The sequence below is a fragment of the Schistocerca americana genome, chromosome 4 (assembly GCF_021461395.2).
Source record: "Schistocerca americana isolate TAMUIC-IGC-003095 chromosome 4, iqSchAmer2.1, whole genome shotgun sequence".
Lineage (NCBI taxonomy): Eukaryota > Metazoa > Arthropoda > Insecta > Orthoptera > Acrididae > Schistocerca > Schistocerca americana.
The window spans coordinates 295,116,585-295,137,353 of record NC_060122.1 but is presented as its reverse complement, the minus strand read 5'-3'; the positions used below and the strand labels follow the sequence as shown (position 1 = coordinate 295,137,353).

General features: G+C 44.1%; 1 protein-coding gene across 1 annotated transcript in view; it reads left to right on the top strand.

The window, feature by feature from the left end:
• The first annotated feature begins 1,747 nt into the window (after positions 1 to 1,747).
• Positions 1,748 to 20,769, top strand: part of LOC124613432 (homeobox protein H2.0-like) — a 171,468-nt gene continuing 152,446 nt past the window's right edge. Inside the window, exons 1-2 of the mRNA XM_047142134.1 lie at positions 1,748 to 1,964; positions 2,079 to 2,207. Coding sequence (XP_046998090.1) covers positions 1,748 to 1,964; positions 2,079 to 2,207 — 346 coding nt within the window. The remainder of the gene's footprint in view (positions 1,965 to 2,078; positions 2,208 to 20,769) is intronic.

The following is a 20,769-nucleotide window of genomic DNA, read 5'->3' as shown; positions in this document are numbered from 1 at the left end:
CAGTGAGAAACTACCATGCAGACCAGGTGGGTCAAGTCTTTGCACACTGCATGATACACGCGTAGCATCTAACAGGCCACGCCACACGGTAACAGCTACATTATTTTCTGCGCAATTACCATTTCTTATACTTTGTGTTTGTTGCTCGTTTCTGCCGACATCGTTATTAAAACAGCACTGATAACATTCCCCATGTTCTATAATAACGCAATATTTCAAAGCAATGCAAATTTTAAGAATAAAAATTACTCATTACTCGTTCTTTAAAAAATATTTATTTCAAAACGAAACTTTTTAGAATTACTGCTGTGGTTAGTTGATATTTTGGTGTTTTTATTCGGTTGTTAGTAAAAAGTAAAAAATACCTTTATAACCGAGACCAAACCAATAGCGAAAAATACCGGTTATTCAGAACTGAAATATCGGCATCGGTTTTAACCGGACTGTTTTTACCATCTACGTTTTGCTCCCTTTCGCATTAATTTCTGTCGCCGCCTGTGGCTATAAGTGAGTTGTAGCGTTCTTCTGGGGAATTCCCACTTCCATAGCTAGACCGTTTCTCGCTCTTCAGTTCAGAGAGTATAATGGTCGGGACAGGTGGCCACATTTTGTGATTTCAAAAAGAGGCTGCGCACATTGTGTTCTAAGAGCGCCGCAAAATCGTGTGAACAGTCAGTTATTGCCAGCGTACGTTTAGGATGACGCTAACCGTCGGCTGATGCGTCGTGTTGTGCGGACTCAGACCACGGGAATGCGGGTCCCCCGCCCCTGTCCTTTCTGAGTCTCCTCTCAAGAATCCGTGCTCCCCTCAATAACGATTTTATGAAGCTGGCCGGCCGACCAGCCTTACGTGGCCGCGGCCAGCATCAAAGCTTTATTGGCGAGCGCCGACTGGCTAATAACTTTCCCCCGCAGTGAACTGACGTGCCTCCCGACTCTAATGATTCATTACCGGCCTGGGTCGAGATTACAGACCGCGCGCGCCACGGCAATTGTGCGACCTCTCTAGCCGAGTCTGGGGAGGGGCGGAGGAGAGAGAGAGGGGGAGGGGGAGATACGAGAATGACAGAGAGAGATGTGGAAAAAGTCCTCAGTCACCGTCCTTTGGTTCGGAAGGGGTTGAGTGAGAACTCGTGCAGCGGCAGTGCAGCGGGGTGAGGGGAAAAAAGTTGAAGCGCGGCAGAAAGAGGCGGCGAGGGAGACAGCGCGCGGCCGAGGAGGAACGCGAGAGGGGAGAGGCGTGACTCCGCTACAAAACTCTCCCATTTGCCTTTATTCACATCTCATCTCACGTAAAAGAGCCCCGCCCCTTCCCTCTTTCCAAATCCAACTCCGCCTTTAATAACCTGGGGCGCGGACCAATGGCGGGGCGCGGCGGGGCGGCGCGCGCCCAATCCGGCTGCAGGGATCGATGCACGGGGTGGGGAGCCGGGCAGCCGTGGTGGGGAGGCAACGCGGGTGCGCGTCACAGGGGGGAAGAACCCGACTTCATCAGCGCGGCAACGTGCTCGCACAGTAGCGCACGCTCAGGGCCGACAAGCAGCGTCCGCCGGAGCCGAGCTGAGAACGCGACGGCGAGTGTTTGCGAGGTGTCGCGCAGCGAGGCCACATGTGTACTGACAGCTGAGGACTGCACCGCAGAGTGGAAGGCCTACGAGTGCGACGAGATGACACAGCGCCGGCCGACCGCCCCGGCAGCGTGACACCTCTGCACGACGAAGATTCCGACAGCGGCGCCGCCTCCAAGATGATGCAGAATCCGCTGCTGTCGTACCCGGCGTTCAGCCACTTCCTGGAGCTGCGCCACCACCACCACCAACAGCAGCAGCACGCCCAGCACAGCCACCAGCAGCAGCACCAGCCGCAGGCGACGGCGGCCTCCGGCGCGGGCGCGCCGCCACCCCCGCCACCCCCGCCGCCCCCGACGACATCGTTTTTCATGTACGCCGCGGCGGCAGCGGCCGGCACGGGCTCTCCCGCCGCCTCCGCGGCCGCCGCCGCCGCCGCCGCTGCCGCCGCCACGGCCGCCGCAGCCGCCGCCACCGCTAGGCCGCCCCCCAGCAAGTCGTTCACCATAGACGCCATCCTGGGGCTGCGCGCCACCGACCTCAGCACCGCCGCCTCCACCGCCTCCGCCGCCGCCACCAGGACTGCCGGATCCGCCTCCGCAGTGGCCGCGTGTCGGAGGACCAACCCTTCTGCTTCGGGTAAGTAGGCCACTGTTCGTACTGATATATCTCATTCCGTGATACACCGATTTAACAATTTTAAATCCGCGCTAAAACCGAGTAACGCTGCATTTCTGTGGAAAGGAAGGTAGGCGACGTCAACGCCAAACGGTAGTGTGTTCACTCTGTCCACAACCTTAACTTGTCATTTACCCTAGCCCGTTACTGAATGGTGAAAGTAGAGTTAAGGGCTACCATCTGGAAAATTCATCGAAGACCAAAACAAGTTCCAAAACGATTTAGGAAAGATATCTGTATGGTGGGAAAATAAATAGTGAAAAGTGTGAGATCATCCAAACAAGTGCTAAACGAAATCCGTTAAACTTCGGTTACATAAAAAGACAATCAAATCTAAAGGCTGTAAATTCAATTAAATACCTAGAAATTACTGTTGCGAACACTTAAATTGGAAAGGTCACATACAAAATGTTGTGGGGGAGGCGAACCAAAGACTTCGTTTTATTGGCAGAACACGGAAGATTCTACAGATCTAGACTGCCTACACTACGCTTGTCCGTCCTCTTTCGGAGCACTGCTGCACAGTGTGGGATATTTACCAGATAAGACTAACGGAGCACATCGAGCAAGTTCAACAAATGGCAGCACGTTTTGTACTATCGAGAAACAGGGGAGTAAGTGTCACGGACGTGATACAGGATTTAGGATGGACATCATTAAAAAAAGCGTTTCTCGTTGCGGCGGGATCTTCTCATGAAATTTCGATCATCGAATTTCCCCTACGAATGCAAAAATATTTTGTTCACCCCGATACACATAGAGAGAAACGATCACGATAATGAAATAAGGGAAATCAGAGCTCGCATGGAAAAGATACGGGTGTTCGTTCTTTCCGCGCTGTTCGAGAGTGGAATAATAGAGAATTATTGAGAAGGTGGTTCCATGAACCGTCTGTCAGGCTCTTAAGTGTTATTTGCAGAGTAGCTATGTAGATATTTACAAAAGCTCAAAATAAAGTATCATAATTAAGAAACTAGCAATGATACTAATTTACTAAACGCCAAAACAAAATTCATAGTAGATGTTCTTGACAAAGTTTCTGTGGTAAACTGCTGCTGAGTGAAACAACAGGAAAAGTGCGGTCCAAACATTCCACACGATACATTTTATTTGCAGCAGAAAATACACAGGTTGTTCGAAAATTCCCGTTACAAACTTCTAGGCCTTGTAGAGAGGAGTGAGTAAGTAATATTTAGAATAGGAACCCTGTCCGGAAACGTGCCGTTTCCGTTCTATGGTGGTTTCAGTTCAGATGTTTAACTCATCCGCTTCTGCTTGAGGAACTGAAGTATGCGTGACGCAGTACAGTTATCAGGTAAACAACTCGAAAGGAAGCATAACGACAAATCCTTTTATCACTTAAGCACATTTGTTTGTATTAACACTTAAACGTTAGGTGTTTATATTGTTCCAAAACATAAAAGAGCTCAGTATACTGTACGTACAGAACAGTATTCATGCATTACATCAGGTGACCGTCTGTCGTAGTACACGACATCCGGTCTATCCTATTGCCTATCAGAACAAGAAGGTTTGAGACTTTTCTATTTCCCTCAGGAGACGTGGACGCATTACACATCTGAAGTGAAACCGTTGTAAAACGGAAACTGTACGTTTCCTGACGTGGCTTCCTATTCAAAATATTATATACTCACTCCTATCTATAAATCCTAGAAGTTTTGAAGGGAATTTACGAACATCCGGTATACTTACAAAGACATCTAACAGTCGTATGTCACTAATATATAGTACATCTATACGTAACACAGCTGATACCAACATATTCACAGTCAGCGAATTTGTTTCGAATTGATTTCGGACTGCTGTCAGTCGTCACTTTCAATCCAGACATACAAGTAAATATTACATGCCGAGGCGTGCACAGGACGATGATGTCATGGGTCTCGATTCCTTGTAGTCTCTGTGTGACTGGTGCGGGAAAACAGTCACGCTACGAGCGAAAGTGATAGGTGGAGCGGACTATGATATAGAGATGTACATAGTGTGACATATATAAGTTTTGGTCAGTCCGGGAAGCGTGCACGGCTAACCGAAATTGGTAAGGCGACCACTCGCGATAAGCGGCAAATTCGTCTTCGAGTCTCGGTCCGGCGCTAATTTTCATGTGTCATTAATAGGTAGTAGGCCTACGTTCCTCCCTAACACAGCTGATGCCAAAGATATTCGCATTCAGCGGCTTTGTTTAGAATTAATTTCGGACGGCTGTCAATTGTCATTAATGTCTTTTTATCCAGATATCCAGTTATAAATCTCCCGGGTTCGATTCCCGGCGGGGTCAGGGATTTTCTCTGCCTCGTGATGACTGGGTGTTGTGTGATGTCCTTAGGTTAGTTCGGTTTAAGTAGTTCTAAGTTCTAGGGGACTGATGACCATAGATGGATGGATGGCTCTGAGCACTATGGGACTCAACTGCTAAGGTCATTAGTCCCCTAGAACTGAGAACTAGTTAAACCTAACTAACCTAAGGACATCACAAACATCCATGCCCGAGGCAGGATTCGAACCTGCGACCGTAGCGGTCTTGCGGTTCCAGACTGCAGCGCCTTTAACCGTACGGGCACTTCGGCCGGCGATGACCATAGATGTTAAGTCCCATAGTGCTCAGAGCCATTTGAGCCAGTTATAAATCAAATAATGTTTAAAAGTCGATAGACGGAGCCTGCACATCTTATCCATTATGGACTGTTTCTTTCTAAGTACCGAATAACGCAAAAGATGAATTGAAACAATTAGCTGCGACAGTCACTTTTTACTTTCTCCCATGACGCGTTTCGAGGGCTTACAACCTCATCTTCACGTGGATCAGTGGATTACATTAAGTTTTCGTTTGCCGCACGTCAGTTGTTTGTTTTGAGTTTAATTTTGCTACAAATAAGGTATAATCAACACTTATTAGCGTAATATAGCATTAGAATTACAGATTTTAAACAATAATAAAGGTACTTACAAAATATTGCAGCAGAAAATACCCTCAGATTGGTGATAAATCTACATTTTCATCTTTAGACGTCTGACAAACACGAAACAACAGCATAAACAGTCCACAAATTGTTCAGATGTAGATATACAAAGCCTTGTATGAACTGTTGCAGTTTCCAAGCCGCTGTCTAACATGGACGACGTACGATAAGGCCAAATAACGCCAAAAGGAACTGTATTTTTCTTCAACAGAGGAGAGTTCTTTGCTATTAAAAATGTTATATACTGACAGTTCTTTTATCAATTTATTTTTTTGTTTATGCACAATTTAGGCTATTTCTTTGTACAGGTATTGTAAAAGAAAGTGAAAGAACATTCATAGCAAAAAAATCACACTCTTCCAAAGCTGTATTTCTTTTTATTAGGGTATTACGTACCCAGTTCATCAAGTAATAGGGCTAATGCGACATTCACAGCTAATGCAACGCTTTTTGAATATAACGAAACACTCCTGGTTGCACCGTTACGCATAAAATATTCCACTGCAAATGCGCCCCAGTTTTTTCCTCGCTAGTGTGATTTCCGAATAACGAAGAAATAAGGTAACATTATCACCCCAATTCCTAAAGTTTTACCAAGAGCTTTGCGTTTTAGTCCTACAACATACCTTCAGGTGATACAAATGTACTGACGACATTTGTTTACTCTGACATTCACAATGATGTTTCGTATCATCATGGCATCTTCAATCGCAGGGGTGTATAAGTTACATTTCAGTACTGCAGTTGCGCTCCCATAAATATATAATAAGTGACACAATAGAAAAGCAATTAATTCTACAGTCGAATAAACGACAACGTCAAATAGTGTAAGGATGGGAAAGATCTTGTACTCGCACACAGATGTTTAGCACAGCCACACGTAACTGACAAAAGATAAAACAAATGTATTCGTCATTCTTCGCTTACTTCTTCCATTATCAATTTCTATACTTTCCACTTACGAGAACAAGTATCATCATTGCACTTCCGTCGTTGCTACTGCTTAAAAATTTCATTGGTAATAAAGGTGCAAATTTTATAACTTCTGGAGTAAATGAATTGCGGTGTCCTTTGAGGATGCGTTCATCAGCATGTTCGCCAATTAATTTCCTAATTAATAGTGCCTTACCTGTACTGGGCCTTTGTACAGCTTTAGGTAATACAGTTATAGCATTTATTGTCCTCCTCTTTCTACTCTTAGTAGCCAAATTTTTGTTTTTCTGTGCGCCAGCAAAGGTCTATTATAGCATCGGTAACATTCTTATTACAGACCAGTTAAGTCCCATAAGATTTCACACACATTTTTTTCTTATTACAGCCACCGATTTTACCGCTAATACAACTGCAAACTTCGTAACTCTGCTGTAGACACAGAACAGTGTTGTGTACTTCTTTCAGGACGCGCCCTACAGTAAATGTTCTAACATTCAAGAGAACTATAAAAACGGTTATATATAGGCAATCGTTAGTGCTTGGAGGCAAGTTCCACCCGCGTGGGTGGCACTAAAAATAGCTTTTGTAGTTCATGTGGTTTCCTTTACGTAATGTAAATGCATTGAATTTCTGTATACGAGTGGATAGGGTTTCCTTAAAATTAGTACAATTTCAAATATTTGTCAAGGGCAATGACCTTTCTTTAATACTGGTTATATTTCTCTTTTAGTCCTAGTTACAAGCCATGAATATCCTGCCACCATTGGTACACTTTGTCGTCAATGTTCAACCTTTGTCGTTGACACTTACAGAAAACCGCAGTGATACTGATGTTTCAGAGTTGAGAGAAGCGCAAGGAAACGCGTCTCAAAAGTGTGTTAGTGTGGAATCGTAAGGTGGAACACAGCTTCCAAAAAGCAAGAAAATGTCGTTGGCCTGTTTAATTACCTTGCATTCGTAGCATAGTTACGCTTAAACACTCGATCAGTTTGAACAGCGTTATCTTCATTTGTCTCTTCTCGTTTTTGCGGGAACCATCGGACTTCTGGAATACACCTTTTGTCTCCGTTACAAACATTGTTCCGGCAGAGAGTTACACAAAAATAATTTGGCTTATATTTATAATTTTGCTATACTTTGGTACAGAGAGAATTGCATGTTGGAGGCCACCAGCTTCTAGATTATAACCAAATGTGTTGTTCCATATTGCTGTCTTTCTAAACAAGCCGTTTTAAACTTTATTTAATAGGATAAGTCTGAATGCCTCTAGCTACTTCACACTTACAGACGTTAAAATTAAGAGGGTCCATTCGCAGTAGTCACAGCTTTTACATGCACAAGGTGTTCGACCTAATAGAGGTAAAACCAAGCCAAACAACTTTGATCCGATTCTCTTGGCTGGGCAATGACGAACTCTCCCGTAGGTGTCAGTCATCCCATGTCAGACATGGGGGTAAGATAGCGAGTACAGTGAGTGCTCTTATTTACTAGATCCCACAATAGAATACATTGACAACAGTAACTGAGAGTAATTAATTATGTATTACCGGCAAAGGACATATCCGCAAATTGATACATTTCTTCAAGTTCCACTGTTCCAGATGTCTGCCGCAAAAAACAGTGATTTCTTGCAGGACGTTCAGTGTTCAGCTGGAAACAGCGTTCAGATTACATTGTCCTAAATGTGCGCAACTCCTCGACAAAATTCGCATGTTTGTAATCGTCTACGTAATCTAACATTTTACGATAAAACTCGAGACTGGGAACTTGCGTAGGTCGAAAAGAGCTTGCTCGTCGAGGTCTCTGCGAAACTTAATAGAGAACAATTATTCAAACATAAACCTTCGTGAATAAATACAGTCACTTTCTATTTGATTATTTATTCCATTCGTAATATAATAATAGTTCAATGGTACACAAAAGTAAGAAATCACTTGACTAAAAATAAATGGTATGTATGTAATCCGAATCCTTCTGTCTCAACTGTTTTAATAAAAACCTTGCTACTTCCTTTTAATTCAGGCATTAAGTCAGGTTAGAGCTGCATGTTAATTCTTTGTCACGGCGTAGATTTGGTATCGTGTTGAAATACTGATGGAAACAACTGGGTTCTTACATTCCGAACTTTCTCTCTCAAACTCAGTTCAAAACATTCACGCCACAGCAACAATGGTGTAGCGGCGTTTATCTTGTAGAGACGCAAAACGATTCCTCGTCTTTTGCTACAGAATTTCACTTCTGTTTCTTAACCAAATATGTTTCATCTAATTGTTTTAGGGATTTTAAGTTATCTACAAAACAAATGATTGTTATAATAGTGTGTAGTTTCTAGTCATTAACGCAGCCCACTCAGCTTCTTCAGGGCAAATGAGGAGCTGCTTGGATAAAGAAGCAGTGGCATCATCACAATTAATCTACTGACGACAATGGCTGGGGAGATTGCCGACATGTTGACCATCACATGTCCCATCGTCATAGATCGCTCCTCGTACTGTCTTTAAGGCAGCAGTTGCCCAACCGGAACAAGCCTAAGGCCTAATCCGTGGGTGGTGTTTGTATTGTAAGTTTTGAGTCATTTGGTTTATATACGTTGTATTTCAAAGAAGCAGTTTTGAACCTAGAACTGTCAACTGAAACATGTTTGCCAAGGAAACAAAACTGAAATCCAATGGAAAAAAATTTGTAGCGATTAAGATAACTAGCAACAGAGAAAGACTGGCTGCAAATATCAATAATACAAAGCAGATGTGTGTTAGATTATGAGTGACCGCAAATTCTCTTTTTTAGTTATGTTGCGGTGACACTAAGAATGCTCGGAACATTTCTTGAGTTCCACTCGCGAGGAAACCAATGGAAAGAAGTTGAACAAAGGAGAAAAGATGGCCGTGTAATTATGTAAACTGCATAACTAATGTGCCGTGCTATATATTGACGGAAATATGAGATAATATCTGCTGTAGAACATTGCAAAATAAGGGAAAACCTTCTTCGGACATGTTTAGTAGTAATGAAGGGAGTATTCGAATGGAATTTGGAAATAGCGGGTACTTGCATTTACTTTAACAACACACATTACTTTTCACAGTTTGTGAGTTCGCTATGTGGTCCCATTTGTTGTTTATATTCTCTTCGGTGTTGCAACACTAGATTATCTTATGCCCCCCCTTCCCCTCCCTCCCTCCCCCCCCCCCCCCCAACTCACGCCTAAGATTTCTTCTCTACGCTGAACATTGACGATGAAATTTACTGCTGCCTGTCTCATCCGGCTGGTCTCATATGATGGGGAACATGAAATTGGTCTTTTTGTTACCTTGACGAGCTGTCGCTTTCAAGACACAAAAATTCAGTTTTTTTTTCACGTTTACTAGCTCTCACTAACTCGTACCCTAGTACTTTCCAGTTCCTCTCTCTCTTCCGATGATACATTTATTTTGGGTTTTATCGTTGATTTTCAAAAATCTTTATTCGATTGTAGTACACTGCTACGTATCCCGTGACCATTTTGTGATTTCATTGAGTAGTATTTCGGTATTCTACGTACAATAAAATTCCAATCTCTGCCTTCCACTTCTAATTATTTTGATATTGGCGGAACAAAACCGTTAAGAATTATCATCATTTTATTAACTACACTTGCTACTTTCTACAGGATTTATAGCTCTAGACAAATGCATTTGGTTTTTATATCTATTATTCAGCTTTCTCTTACTCATCAGAAATCGTTTTTAGTTCTACAAAGACCAACCTTCTACAAATTTTAATTCTTTGCAGTTGACAAGATACAATGTTGCGAAAATAGAGAGAATAAGCTGACAGTTTGGTAAATAATAGTTTCCACCATATCCTGATTTACTCAACCGCACCACGAAAGACCGTAATTGCACCTTCACTGGCAAGAACGCGTGAAGCGCAGTATGGAAGAAAAGTCATGGTGTTTCCTGATTGACGCCGTGTTAGTCCTTTCGTTGACACTGTTCCAGCTGCTGTCCAGAAACGATTTATCGCATTCTCTTAATTTTTTTAACATTCATACATTGCTCATTATAGGTAAATGGAGACGAGTGTATTCGACGTTATTTCCTGTCACGTAATTGCGTACCTATTCGTGATTAACATACTTCGTTGATTACAAAAAAACGAAACTTACAGCGAGTGGATTTGTGGCCACCGCAGGTATCTCAAAACAGCACAATATTAAATAAATGTAAATGTCGTGTGACTAGGGCGTCCCGTCGGGTAGACCGTTCGCCGTGTGCAAGTCTTTCGATTTGACGCCACTTCGGCGACTTGCTCGTCGATGGGAATGAAATGATGATGATTAGGACAACACAAGACCCAGTCCCCGAGCGGAGAAAATCTCCCCCACAGCCGGTAATCGACCCGGGACCGTAGGATTGACATTCTGTCGCGCTGACCACCTTTTTTTTTTTTTTTTAATAATCTCAATTTGTTCGTTTCATCTGCTCGGGGCGGACGTCGTAAGACAACCGTTTAAGTTCGTTGTTGATCAATTAACTCAGTTTTTTTTATTACAGAGGGCAGCTAACCCTCTGACCGAACACGCTGAGCTACCGTGCCGGCTTCACTCAGCTACCAGGGGCGGACAGCACAATATTAATGATGAGCTAAACGAACTTTAATTTTTTAAAATTGTATTTCACATCTTATAATCAGTTAAGAGCTTGATTTCGTATTCAGTCCTACTTTTTTAAAAAAATTCTTGTATTTGAGGGAAAATGGAGATAGTGTATACATCGTAAATCCTCTTCCAAAGCGGATCAGTGTTGTTTTTGGCTCTCACTGTGTCTATATTCATGACAGTAAATTCTATCTTCTTTTCACACATCGTTTTCACTTCCATTCGCCTTGTTCCCTTTCATACTGACAGGTCCTGAATTTGAGGTTAACCAATCGTTCCAGACAAGAAGTAGCCCAAACATAACAACGAAACGGTCTTTCGCTATGAATCTTGTGACAAACAGCGGTTACTCACCACTCTAGTCAGGGGAGTGATAATGCCATGGGTACAGGGGTTCGACAAAATATGGAAACACCCTCGCTTCAACATAAATGCAAACCCTAAACATGCATGAAGGTGGAGCTGTTGTATTTGAACAGTGCCCTCAGTGCGTTAGAAAATTTCAAATTGCTCTGAGCACTATGGGACTTAACATCTATGGTCATCAGTCCCGTAGAACTTAGAACTACTTAAACCTAACTAACCTACGGACGTCACACAACACCCAGTCATCACGAGGCAGAGAATCAGTGCGTTAGAAGTGTCAGTCTGATCAGAACAGTGTTTTGTGTAGATGAGAGTGCATTGTGTCAGAGCTAAGTGAATTCGAACGTGGACAAATTGTTGGTGCTTTCAGGAAAAGCGGAAAAAACTTCATCCAATAAAGTTACAACGCGGACGGATGTGTTAAAACGGTACAATGGTTTCCGCTCTATAAGCAGCAGGTTTCGCTGCTCGCTCGCACCGGGAAATAGAAACAGAGGCGGCTCCGCAGCCAATTTTATTACACGACGCGGCCGGCCGCGGGTGCAACAGAACCCATGTGGATGGATGGAAAGAAATGTGTCAGGCTTCATAATACGTATTTATATGTATCGTGTATTATGCATTTCTTGTACGTGGATGTGAATCTGCACATGAACTTTCCTAATCGTCCTCACACCTTTCCGTAAAGCGTGGCCAAATCTTTGTTGGGAAGTAGTTCTGTAGTATAGTAGTGCCAACCTTACTCCTGGGTAGGGGATCAGAGAGACAGCACAGGCAGGTAAAAGTCAAAGACTTTCCAGTGTCACAAGATTTGGGGTGGAGAGGTTGGTCACAGACAAGTGGTTCGACAACCCCCTCCACCGGGGCCCAGGAAGACCTCCGGGTGCCCGCCATATTCTAGGAGGGTTGCAGAAGACGGGTAAGTGAGCAGACGTGCCCTCAGTGCGTCTGTCTCAATGTTCACGCATGGAAGAGAGGTATTTGAATATTTGTACTAATTCTTTTATTTCCAGCTTCGGATTGTGTAAGGTAATGAATGTGCTAGTTTAATTCCGGAAATTTGACCCCCTGTATTAAAGTGTCTGGTCCCCAGTTTGCCCGTTATCCTCCTCACATAATGAATGTCCTATGTAAAATATTGGGAGACTTTGGTGGTATACATTTGGCCAACGCAATTCCGTCTTACCCGAGAAATGTGCTTGCAGATTAGTATATAATATACCCGAGCTATAAGTTGTAAAATTGTAATATCTGTAAACTGAAACAATTGCTGCTATCGCTGTAAAGTCGAGTGATAATGTTTAAAATAAATAGGTAATCAACTGTCATCAATCTTTAACATACCTTAAAAATCACAAAGAAGTCAAGTTAAAGGAATTTATTTAAAATAAAAGCTATAGAATGCAGGGACCCACACACATCAGCGTGAGAGCCCTCCAGCCCCTTGCCTGGTATCGTACAGAAAGGGCACGCTCTCTAGGTAGCGCTCTCAAGCTCCCCTCCCCAATTATCCGTTGCGCAATTTTGATTCAGGGCTTGACGACATCAACTTTCATCTGACGTCCCTAGGCAAGGAGGTAAGACGGTAAACTTTCAGTGTGAGTTGCGTGATCATGACAGGTGGTCGTTGAAGAGGACTGTGACGAAAAATAAGAGGGCGACGGCTGCTAAAGTCGCTGCAGAACTGAGTGTCGCACTTGCGAACCCCGTCAGAACCAAAACAACACGAAGGGAGCTCCATAAGCTGGGAACTGTGGGGCGAACTGGAATTCCAAAACCGCACATCAGTGATGCAAAAACGTGTAACATGAAAACATGGTTCCAAAGCCATAAATCCTGGACTATGGAGCAATGTAATAACGCACTTGGTGGGATGAGTCTTGTCTCACACCATTTCCAACTTCTGACCGAGTTTATGTGTGGCATACGCCGTCCCAAGTCTAATGTACAGACTGCTTCTACATCTACATCTACATCTACATCTATACTCTACAAGCCACCTGACGGTGTGTGGCGGAGGGCACCTTGAGTACCTCTATCGGTTCTCACTTTATTCCAGTCTCGTATTGTTCGTGGAAAGAAAGATGGTCGGTATGCCTCTGTGTGGGCTCTAATCTCTCTGATTTCATCCTCATGGTCTCTTCGCGAGATATACGTAGCACGGAGCAACATACTGCTTGACTCCTCGGTGAAAGTAAGTTCTCGAAACTTCAACAAAAGCCCGTACCGAGCTACTGAGCGTCTCTCCTGCAGAGTCTTCCACTGGAGTTTATCTGCCATCTCCGTAACGCTTTCGCAATTACTAAATGATCCTGTAACGAAGCGCGTTGCTCTCCGTTGTATCTTCTCTATCTCCTCTATCAACCCTATCTGGTACGGATCCCACACTGGTGAGCAATATTCAAGCAATGGGCGAACAAGTGTACTGTAACCTACTTCCTTTGTTTTCGGATTGCATTTCCTTAGGATTCTTCCAATGAATCTCCTTCTGGCATCTGTTTTACCGACGATCAGCTTTATATGATCATTCCATTTTAAATCACTCCTAATGCCTACTCCCAGATAATTTATGGAATTAACTGCTTCCAGTTGCTGACCTGCTATATTGTAGCTAAATAATAAGGGATCTTTCTTTCTATGTATTTGCAGCACATTACACTTGTCTACACTGAAATTCAGTTGTCATTCCCTGCACCATGCGTCAATTCGTTGCAGATCCTTCTGCATTTCAGTACAATTTTCCAGTGTTACAACCTCTCGATATACCACAGCATCATCCGCAAAAAGACTCTGTGTGAACTTCCGATGTTGTCCACAAGGTCGAGAGTGAAACATGGCGGGATCGGTGATGTTTTGGGCAACCATATCACTGAATTCCAAGGGGCAATGCTAGGTGGCATTCCTACCAAGTATCATGTGACAGTTTTGGCTGATTAGGTCCATCCCATGTACATAATGTTTGTTCCCCAATGGTGATGCTGTGTTCCAAGACGACGAGGCCCCTTTTCACGCCGACGGCTGGTATTGTTTGAAGTGATAGCTGCTTCAAAAATCTACTTTTACCAGCCATTGAATGCTGGTCCCTATTATTACTGGACCAGAGGTGGGAATCTCCCTACACGTCGGTCAGGGGGCCTGAAGATGGCTTAATATATCGTCGAAACTGGTAGCCCAGTAAAATAACAATTTGGAAATTTAGACGGCAGAAAGGTGCTTTGATTCGACATTCTGTCCTGAACAGCCGATGTCTCGCAACCATCTGTGAAAACATGGACATCCTGCCTCGGGCATGGATGTGTGTGATGTCTTTAGGTTAGTTAGGTTTAAGTACACTACTGGCCATTAAAATTGCTACACCACGAAGATGACGTGCTACAGACGCGAAATTTAACCGACAGGAAGAAGATGCTATGATAAGCAAATGATTAACTTTTCAGAGAATTCACACAAGGTTGGCGCCGGTGTCGACACCTACAACGTGCTGACACGAGGAGTGTTCCCAACCGATTTCTCATATACAAACAGCAGTTGACCGGCGTTGCCTGGTGAAACGTTGTTGTGATGTCTCGTGTAAGGAGGTGAAATGCGTACCATCACGTTTCCGACTTTGATAAATGTCGGATTGTAGCCTCTCGCGATTGCGGTTTATCGTATCGCGACATTGCTGCTCGCCTTGGTCGAGATCCAATGACTGTTAGCAGAATATGGAATCGGTGGGTTCAGGAGGGTAATACGGAACGCCGTGCTGGATCCCAACGGCCTCGTATCACTAGCAGTCGAGATTACAGGCATCTTATCCGCATGGCTGTAACGGATCGTGCAGCCACGTCTCGATCCCTAAGTTAACAGATGGGGACGTTTCCAAGACAACAACCATCTGCACGAACAGATCGACGACGTTTGCAGCGGACTATCAGCTCGGAAACCATGGCTGCGTTTACCCTTGACGCTGCATCACCTGCGATGGTGTACTCAACGACGAACCTGGGTGCACGAATGGCAAAACGTCATTTTTTTTTGTTGAATCGAGGTTCTATTGACAGCATCATGATGGTCGCATTTTTGTCTGGCGACATCGCGGTGAACGCATATTGGAAGCGTGTATTCGTCATCGTCATACTGGCGTATCACCCGGCGTGATTGTACGGGGTGCCATTGGTTACACGTCTCGGTCACCTCTTGTTCGCATTGATGGCACTTTGAACAGTGGACGTTACATTTCAGATGTGTTACGACCCGTGGCTCTACCATTCATTCGGTCCCTGCGAAACCCTACATTTCAGCAGGATAATGCACGACCGCATGTTGCTGGTCTTGTACGGGCCTTTCTGGATACAGCAAATGTTCGACTGCTGTCCTGGCCAGCACATTCTCCAGATCTCTCACCAATTGAAAAAGTCTGGTCAATGGTGGCCGAGCAACTGGTTCGTCACAATACGCCAGTCACTACTCTTGATGAACTGTGGTATCGTACCTGTACACGCCATCCAAGCTCTGTTTGACTCAATGCCCAGGCGTATCAAGGCCGTTATTACGGCCAGAGGTGGTTGTTCTGGGTACTGATTTCTCAGGATCTATGCACGCAAATTGCATGAAAATGTAATCACATGCAGTTCTAGTATAGTGTATGTGTCCAATGACTACCCGTTTATTATCTGCATTTCTTCTTGGTGTAGCAATTTTAATGGCCAGTAGTGTAGTTCTAAGTCTAGGGGACTGATGACCTCAAATGTTAAGCCCTATAGTGCTTAGAGCCATTTGAATTTGAAAAGATGGACGTACAGAGACCCTTCGGAAATATGTCATTCAGCACATCCTGCCCGTTCAAACTCCAAAATCGGCGTGCTCCATCATACCGGAAGACGATGGACGGCAGCAGCTCTTCGATCTGCGGTATCAGGAACTGTTCGAGCACGGCCAGGTAAACTTTTCACGTTACTGTTTTCTCTGCGCACTAAACTGATGCTATCACACCGTATCATGAATCAGGCCACACCAAACGTGAAGCTTTGGGCTGTCACTGATGTGCTCACCTGTGTCGTGTGGCTTTACGGAACCTCAGATTTTAATGATGTGGCGATTTACATGTCCAGAGATGTGGAACGTCGCTTCATCTGAAAACAGGCACTTTTTCTCGTACACGTAATTCCTTTCTTTTTTTTTCTCAAATTATTGGTAATCTGACATTATTTTTTTGTCACTTCGCTATGTGTTTCTTTTGGCGTTGTGCCTCTGTTTGTCTTCCTTTTGTAATTTCTCATAGTCGCAAGGAAAATACATAATAAAAAACAGTACGTAACAGGGAGCAGGTTGTTACACCGTAACATGGAACCCCAATGAAATTGTATCAGATTTCCCCGTACTGGAAAGTTGCACCAATATTCAAGAAAGGTAGTAGGAGTAATCCACTAAATTACAGGCCCATATCGTTAACGTCGATATGCAACAGGACTTTAGAACGTATATTGTGTTCGAACATCATGAATTACCACGAAGGAAACGTTCTATTGACACACAGTCAACATGGATTTAGAAAACATCGTTCCTGTGAAACACAACTATCTCTTTATTCACATGAAGTGTTGAGTGCTACTGACAAGGGATTTGAGATCGATTCCGTATTTCTGGATTTCCGGAAGGCTTTTGAAACTGTACCACACAAGCGGATCGTAGTGAAATTGCGCGCTTGTGGAATATCGTCTCAGTTATGTGACTGGATTTGCGATTTCCTGTCAGAGAGGTCACAGTTCGCAGTAATTGACGGAAAGTCATCGAGTAAAACAGAAGTGATTTCTGGCGTTCCCCAAGGTAGTGTTATAGGCCATTTGCTGTTCCTTATCTATATTAACGATCTTGGAGACAATCTGAGCAGCCGTCTTCGGTTGTTTGCAGATGATGCTGTCGTTTATCGACTAGTAAAGTCATCAGAAGATCAAAACAAACTGAAAAACGATTTAGAAAAGGTATCTGAATGGTGCGAAAAGTGGCAGTTGACCCTGAATAATGAAAAGTGTAAGGTCATCTACATGAGTGCTAAAAGGAGCTCGTTAAACTTTGTCTACAAGATTAATCGGTCTAATCTAAAAGCCGTTAATTCAACTAAATATCTAGATATTACAAATACGAACAACTTAAATTGGAAGGAACACATAAAAAATGTTGTGGGGAAGGCTAACTAAAGATTGCGTTTTATTGGCAGGACACTTAGAAAATGTAACAGGTCTACTAAGGAAATTGCCTACACTACGATTGTCCGTCCTCTTTTAGATTACTGCTGCGCGGTGTGGGATCCTTACCAGATTGGGCTGACTGAGTACATCGAAAAAGTTCAAAGAAAGGCAGCACGTTTTGTATTATTGTGAAATATGGGAGAGAGTGTCACAGAAATGATAGAGGATTTGGGCTGGACATAATTAAAAGAAAGGCGTTTTTCGTTGCGACGGAATCTTCTCACGAAATTCCAATCACCAACTTTCTCCCCCGACTGCGAAAATATTTTGTTGACTCCTACCTACATAGGAAGGAACGAACTCCGAGATAAAGTAAGGGAAATCAGAGGTCGTACGGAAAGATGCAGGTGTTCGTTCTTCCCGCGCGCTATACGAGATTGGAATGATAGAGAATTGTGAAGGTGGTTCGATGAACCCTCTGCCAGGCACTTGAATGTGATTTGCAGAGTATCCCTGTAGATGTAGATGTAGACATCACCATGTCATATTCGGTTACACATAACCATCATTTTTAAATTGTAGAAAAATTTTAAACATTTTATCGCTCTTCTGAAGCAGTAGTTTTTTTTTTTTTTTTCTTGCAGTGATGTACAGAAAGGCTACATTGCTATTAAAAAAAAAAACCCTCGGAGAAGAAAAAATTACAATCAGATGTAGAAGCAGCGATTCCTCTCGCAGTCTCTAATGCTGAGAGTCACCCTCCAGCGATCAGCAAAACGAAATGTATCATCAGGTGGTACCATCTGTGGTGTCACCGCCAGACACCACACTTGCTAGGTGGTAGCCTTTAAATCGGCCGCGGTCCGTTAGTATACGTCGGACCCGCATGTCGCCACTATCAGAGATTGCAGACCGAGCGCCGCCACACGGCAGGTCTAGAGAGACTTCCTAGCACTCGCCCCAGTTGTACAACCGACTTTGCTAGCGATGGTTCACTGACAAAATACGCTCTCATTTGCCGAGACGATAGTTAGCATAGCCTTCAGGTACGTCATTTGCTACGACCTAGCAAGGCGCCATGTTCAGTTACTATTGATATTGTAAATAATGTACAGACAAGCGCTACGTTCAACCTTAATGGATTAACGTTAAGTATTCCACCATCGGCGTCCGTTTTTCTAAGTTCTAATTTCCTTGTCCTGTTCCAGCTCTCACGCCAGCCTGCGTGAGCTTAAACGCGTGCCTTTCGGCTTCCTCTAAACTTCGTGGGTTGGCTCTCCTGCCAATCCACAACACCATCTACCGCGGATAATTTAAAATTCGAATGTAACGACTAGCCCCACTAGCCAGCTACTGGTTTTAGGTGATTTGCTCTCTGTAGACGCCGCTCCTCCCGAATACGATTCCACTGTCTTAACCACTGTGCCATTTTGCAACTGCTTGTGGCTTCAGCTCTGTAAAGGAATACGTAGCTGGTTTGGAATTTAAACGTGAACACTGTCGACGATTTGGTGGCCAGAAACTCTTGCCCTTCACGTTCAAATTCCAGTGCAGCAAATTCTACCCGCCACCTGCGTTCGAACCAGCTCCCTGTGGGTTAGGCCGCACTGCCGACCGCAATTAGCGCCCTCTGGTATGGAGGCGGCTTCTGCGCCACTGCATCAAGTTAAATACTGGCTGTGCCGGGCTGCGGCGCCGGCTGTGGCTTCGCTGTCGCACGTAATTGTGTCCTCCCCTCCTCCCACCCCCTTCACCTCCCACAGCCCACCCTCAGGATAAAAGCACAGCTCATTGCGACGATCCTGTTTTCCACTTCTGCGCGAAAGAGACAGATAAAGTAGGTGCTCCTCTTGTACAGGCAAGTTTCATCGACACAAAAGCACAACGTGTCTTAACGAAACATTAGTGGTTGTCAGCATGCTGTGGGTTCTGGTCACACGGGCCAGATGGAACCTACCGACCGCCGTGTCATCGACCGCCAATTAAGTTTTTTGGCTGCGGTATGGAGTGGCGGCGGCTCACCACACCGCTCTCCCCGCCGTTGTCGGATTTCTCGAAATTGGAACCGCTACGAGGATGCCTTGATAAGTCTGATAAAAAAAACAAGAAAAAAATGTTTGTTTCATAAACAACTCACTTTACTTCTCGGTACAGTCTCCTTTGAGGTATATACACTTGGCCCAGCGATTCTCCAGCTTTTACATCCCATTGTCGAACTCTACAAAATACTCGTCGACTGCAACTATCTCTCCTTCGTTTGATGAAATTTTTTTTTTCAGGAAGCCAAAGTTTCAAGTTGGTGAACAGGAAGAAGTCACTTGGGGCTAAGTCTGGTGAATAGAGTGGATGAGAAACAATTCAAAGCCGCTACGGTCGCAGGTTTAAATCCTGCCTCGGGCATGGATGTGTGGGATGTCCTTAGATTAGTTAGATTTGAGTAGTTATAAGTTCTAGGAGACTGATGACCTCAGCTGTTAAGTCCCATAGTGCTCAGAGCCATTTGACCCATTTTGAACCAATTCAAAGCCGAACCATGCAGTGTCGCCACACTCTGACGTGTGCGGTAGTGCATTACCTGGAAAAAGCACTTTTTGCGTACCAACTTTGGTCTTTTTTCAGCCAACGTATGTTCCAGCAATAAAGCAGGGTCTAGTTACGTTGTGCCTTTTTCCAAGTAATCCCAGAAAATAGTGGCTATCACCCTACCAACTGAAAAAGTGGGTCTTTGTCTTCTTCGGAGCACATTCACCAGCCATTGTCCATCGTTTTGACTGCCGTTTTGTCTCGGTTCTAGGTATCAAAAACAGTCACAAATCGGCGCAAAAAGCCTTGCGGATTGCGATTAAACATCGCCACATTTCGTGTTGAAATGTTTTGCCTGATGCGCTTTTGGTAGACTGCGACCAATCGCGCCACCAACTTCACACACAGCTTCTTCACAGCCAGTTTTCCGTGCACCCGCTCAGTTGAGATACCTACAATCTCGGCAATCTAATGAATTTTTATTCGGTGTTTGTGCATTACAGTGTCGTCGATTTTGTCAAGAGTGTCCTCTGTGGGAACTCAATAGGACGGCCGGTGCGCGCTTCGTGTTCGATATTTGTCTTATCACGTTTAAAATCAATCATACAAAAGTGAATGGTCTTCAATAATGGTGAAGAGTCCGTGAGAACTTCATCCAGTTCTGCTTTGATTTGTGAAGCAGTCCAACCTTTCAAATGAAAATGTTTATTGACAGCACTTGGTTGTCTCCATTTCAACCGCAGTCGACACACTGACTAATTCAGCCAGCTATCAACAATGAACTGTGCGCTGCACATTGTTGAAATGCTTTATGCGATCCTTGGAATAATCAAGCTTACCAACCACGAAGACGTCATAAAATGTTCCATTTTCTCGTGGAAATTTACCAGACTTATCAAAGCATCCTCGTA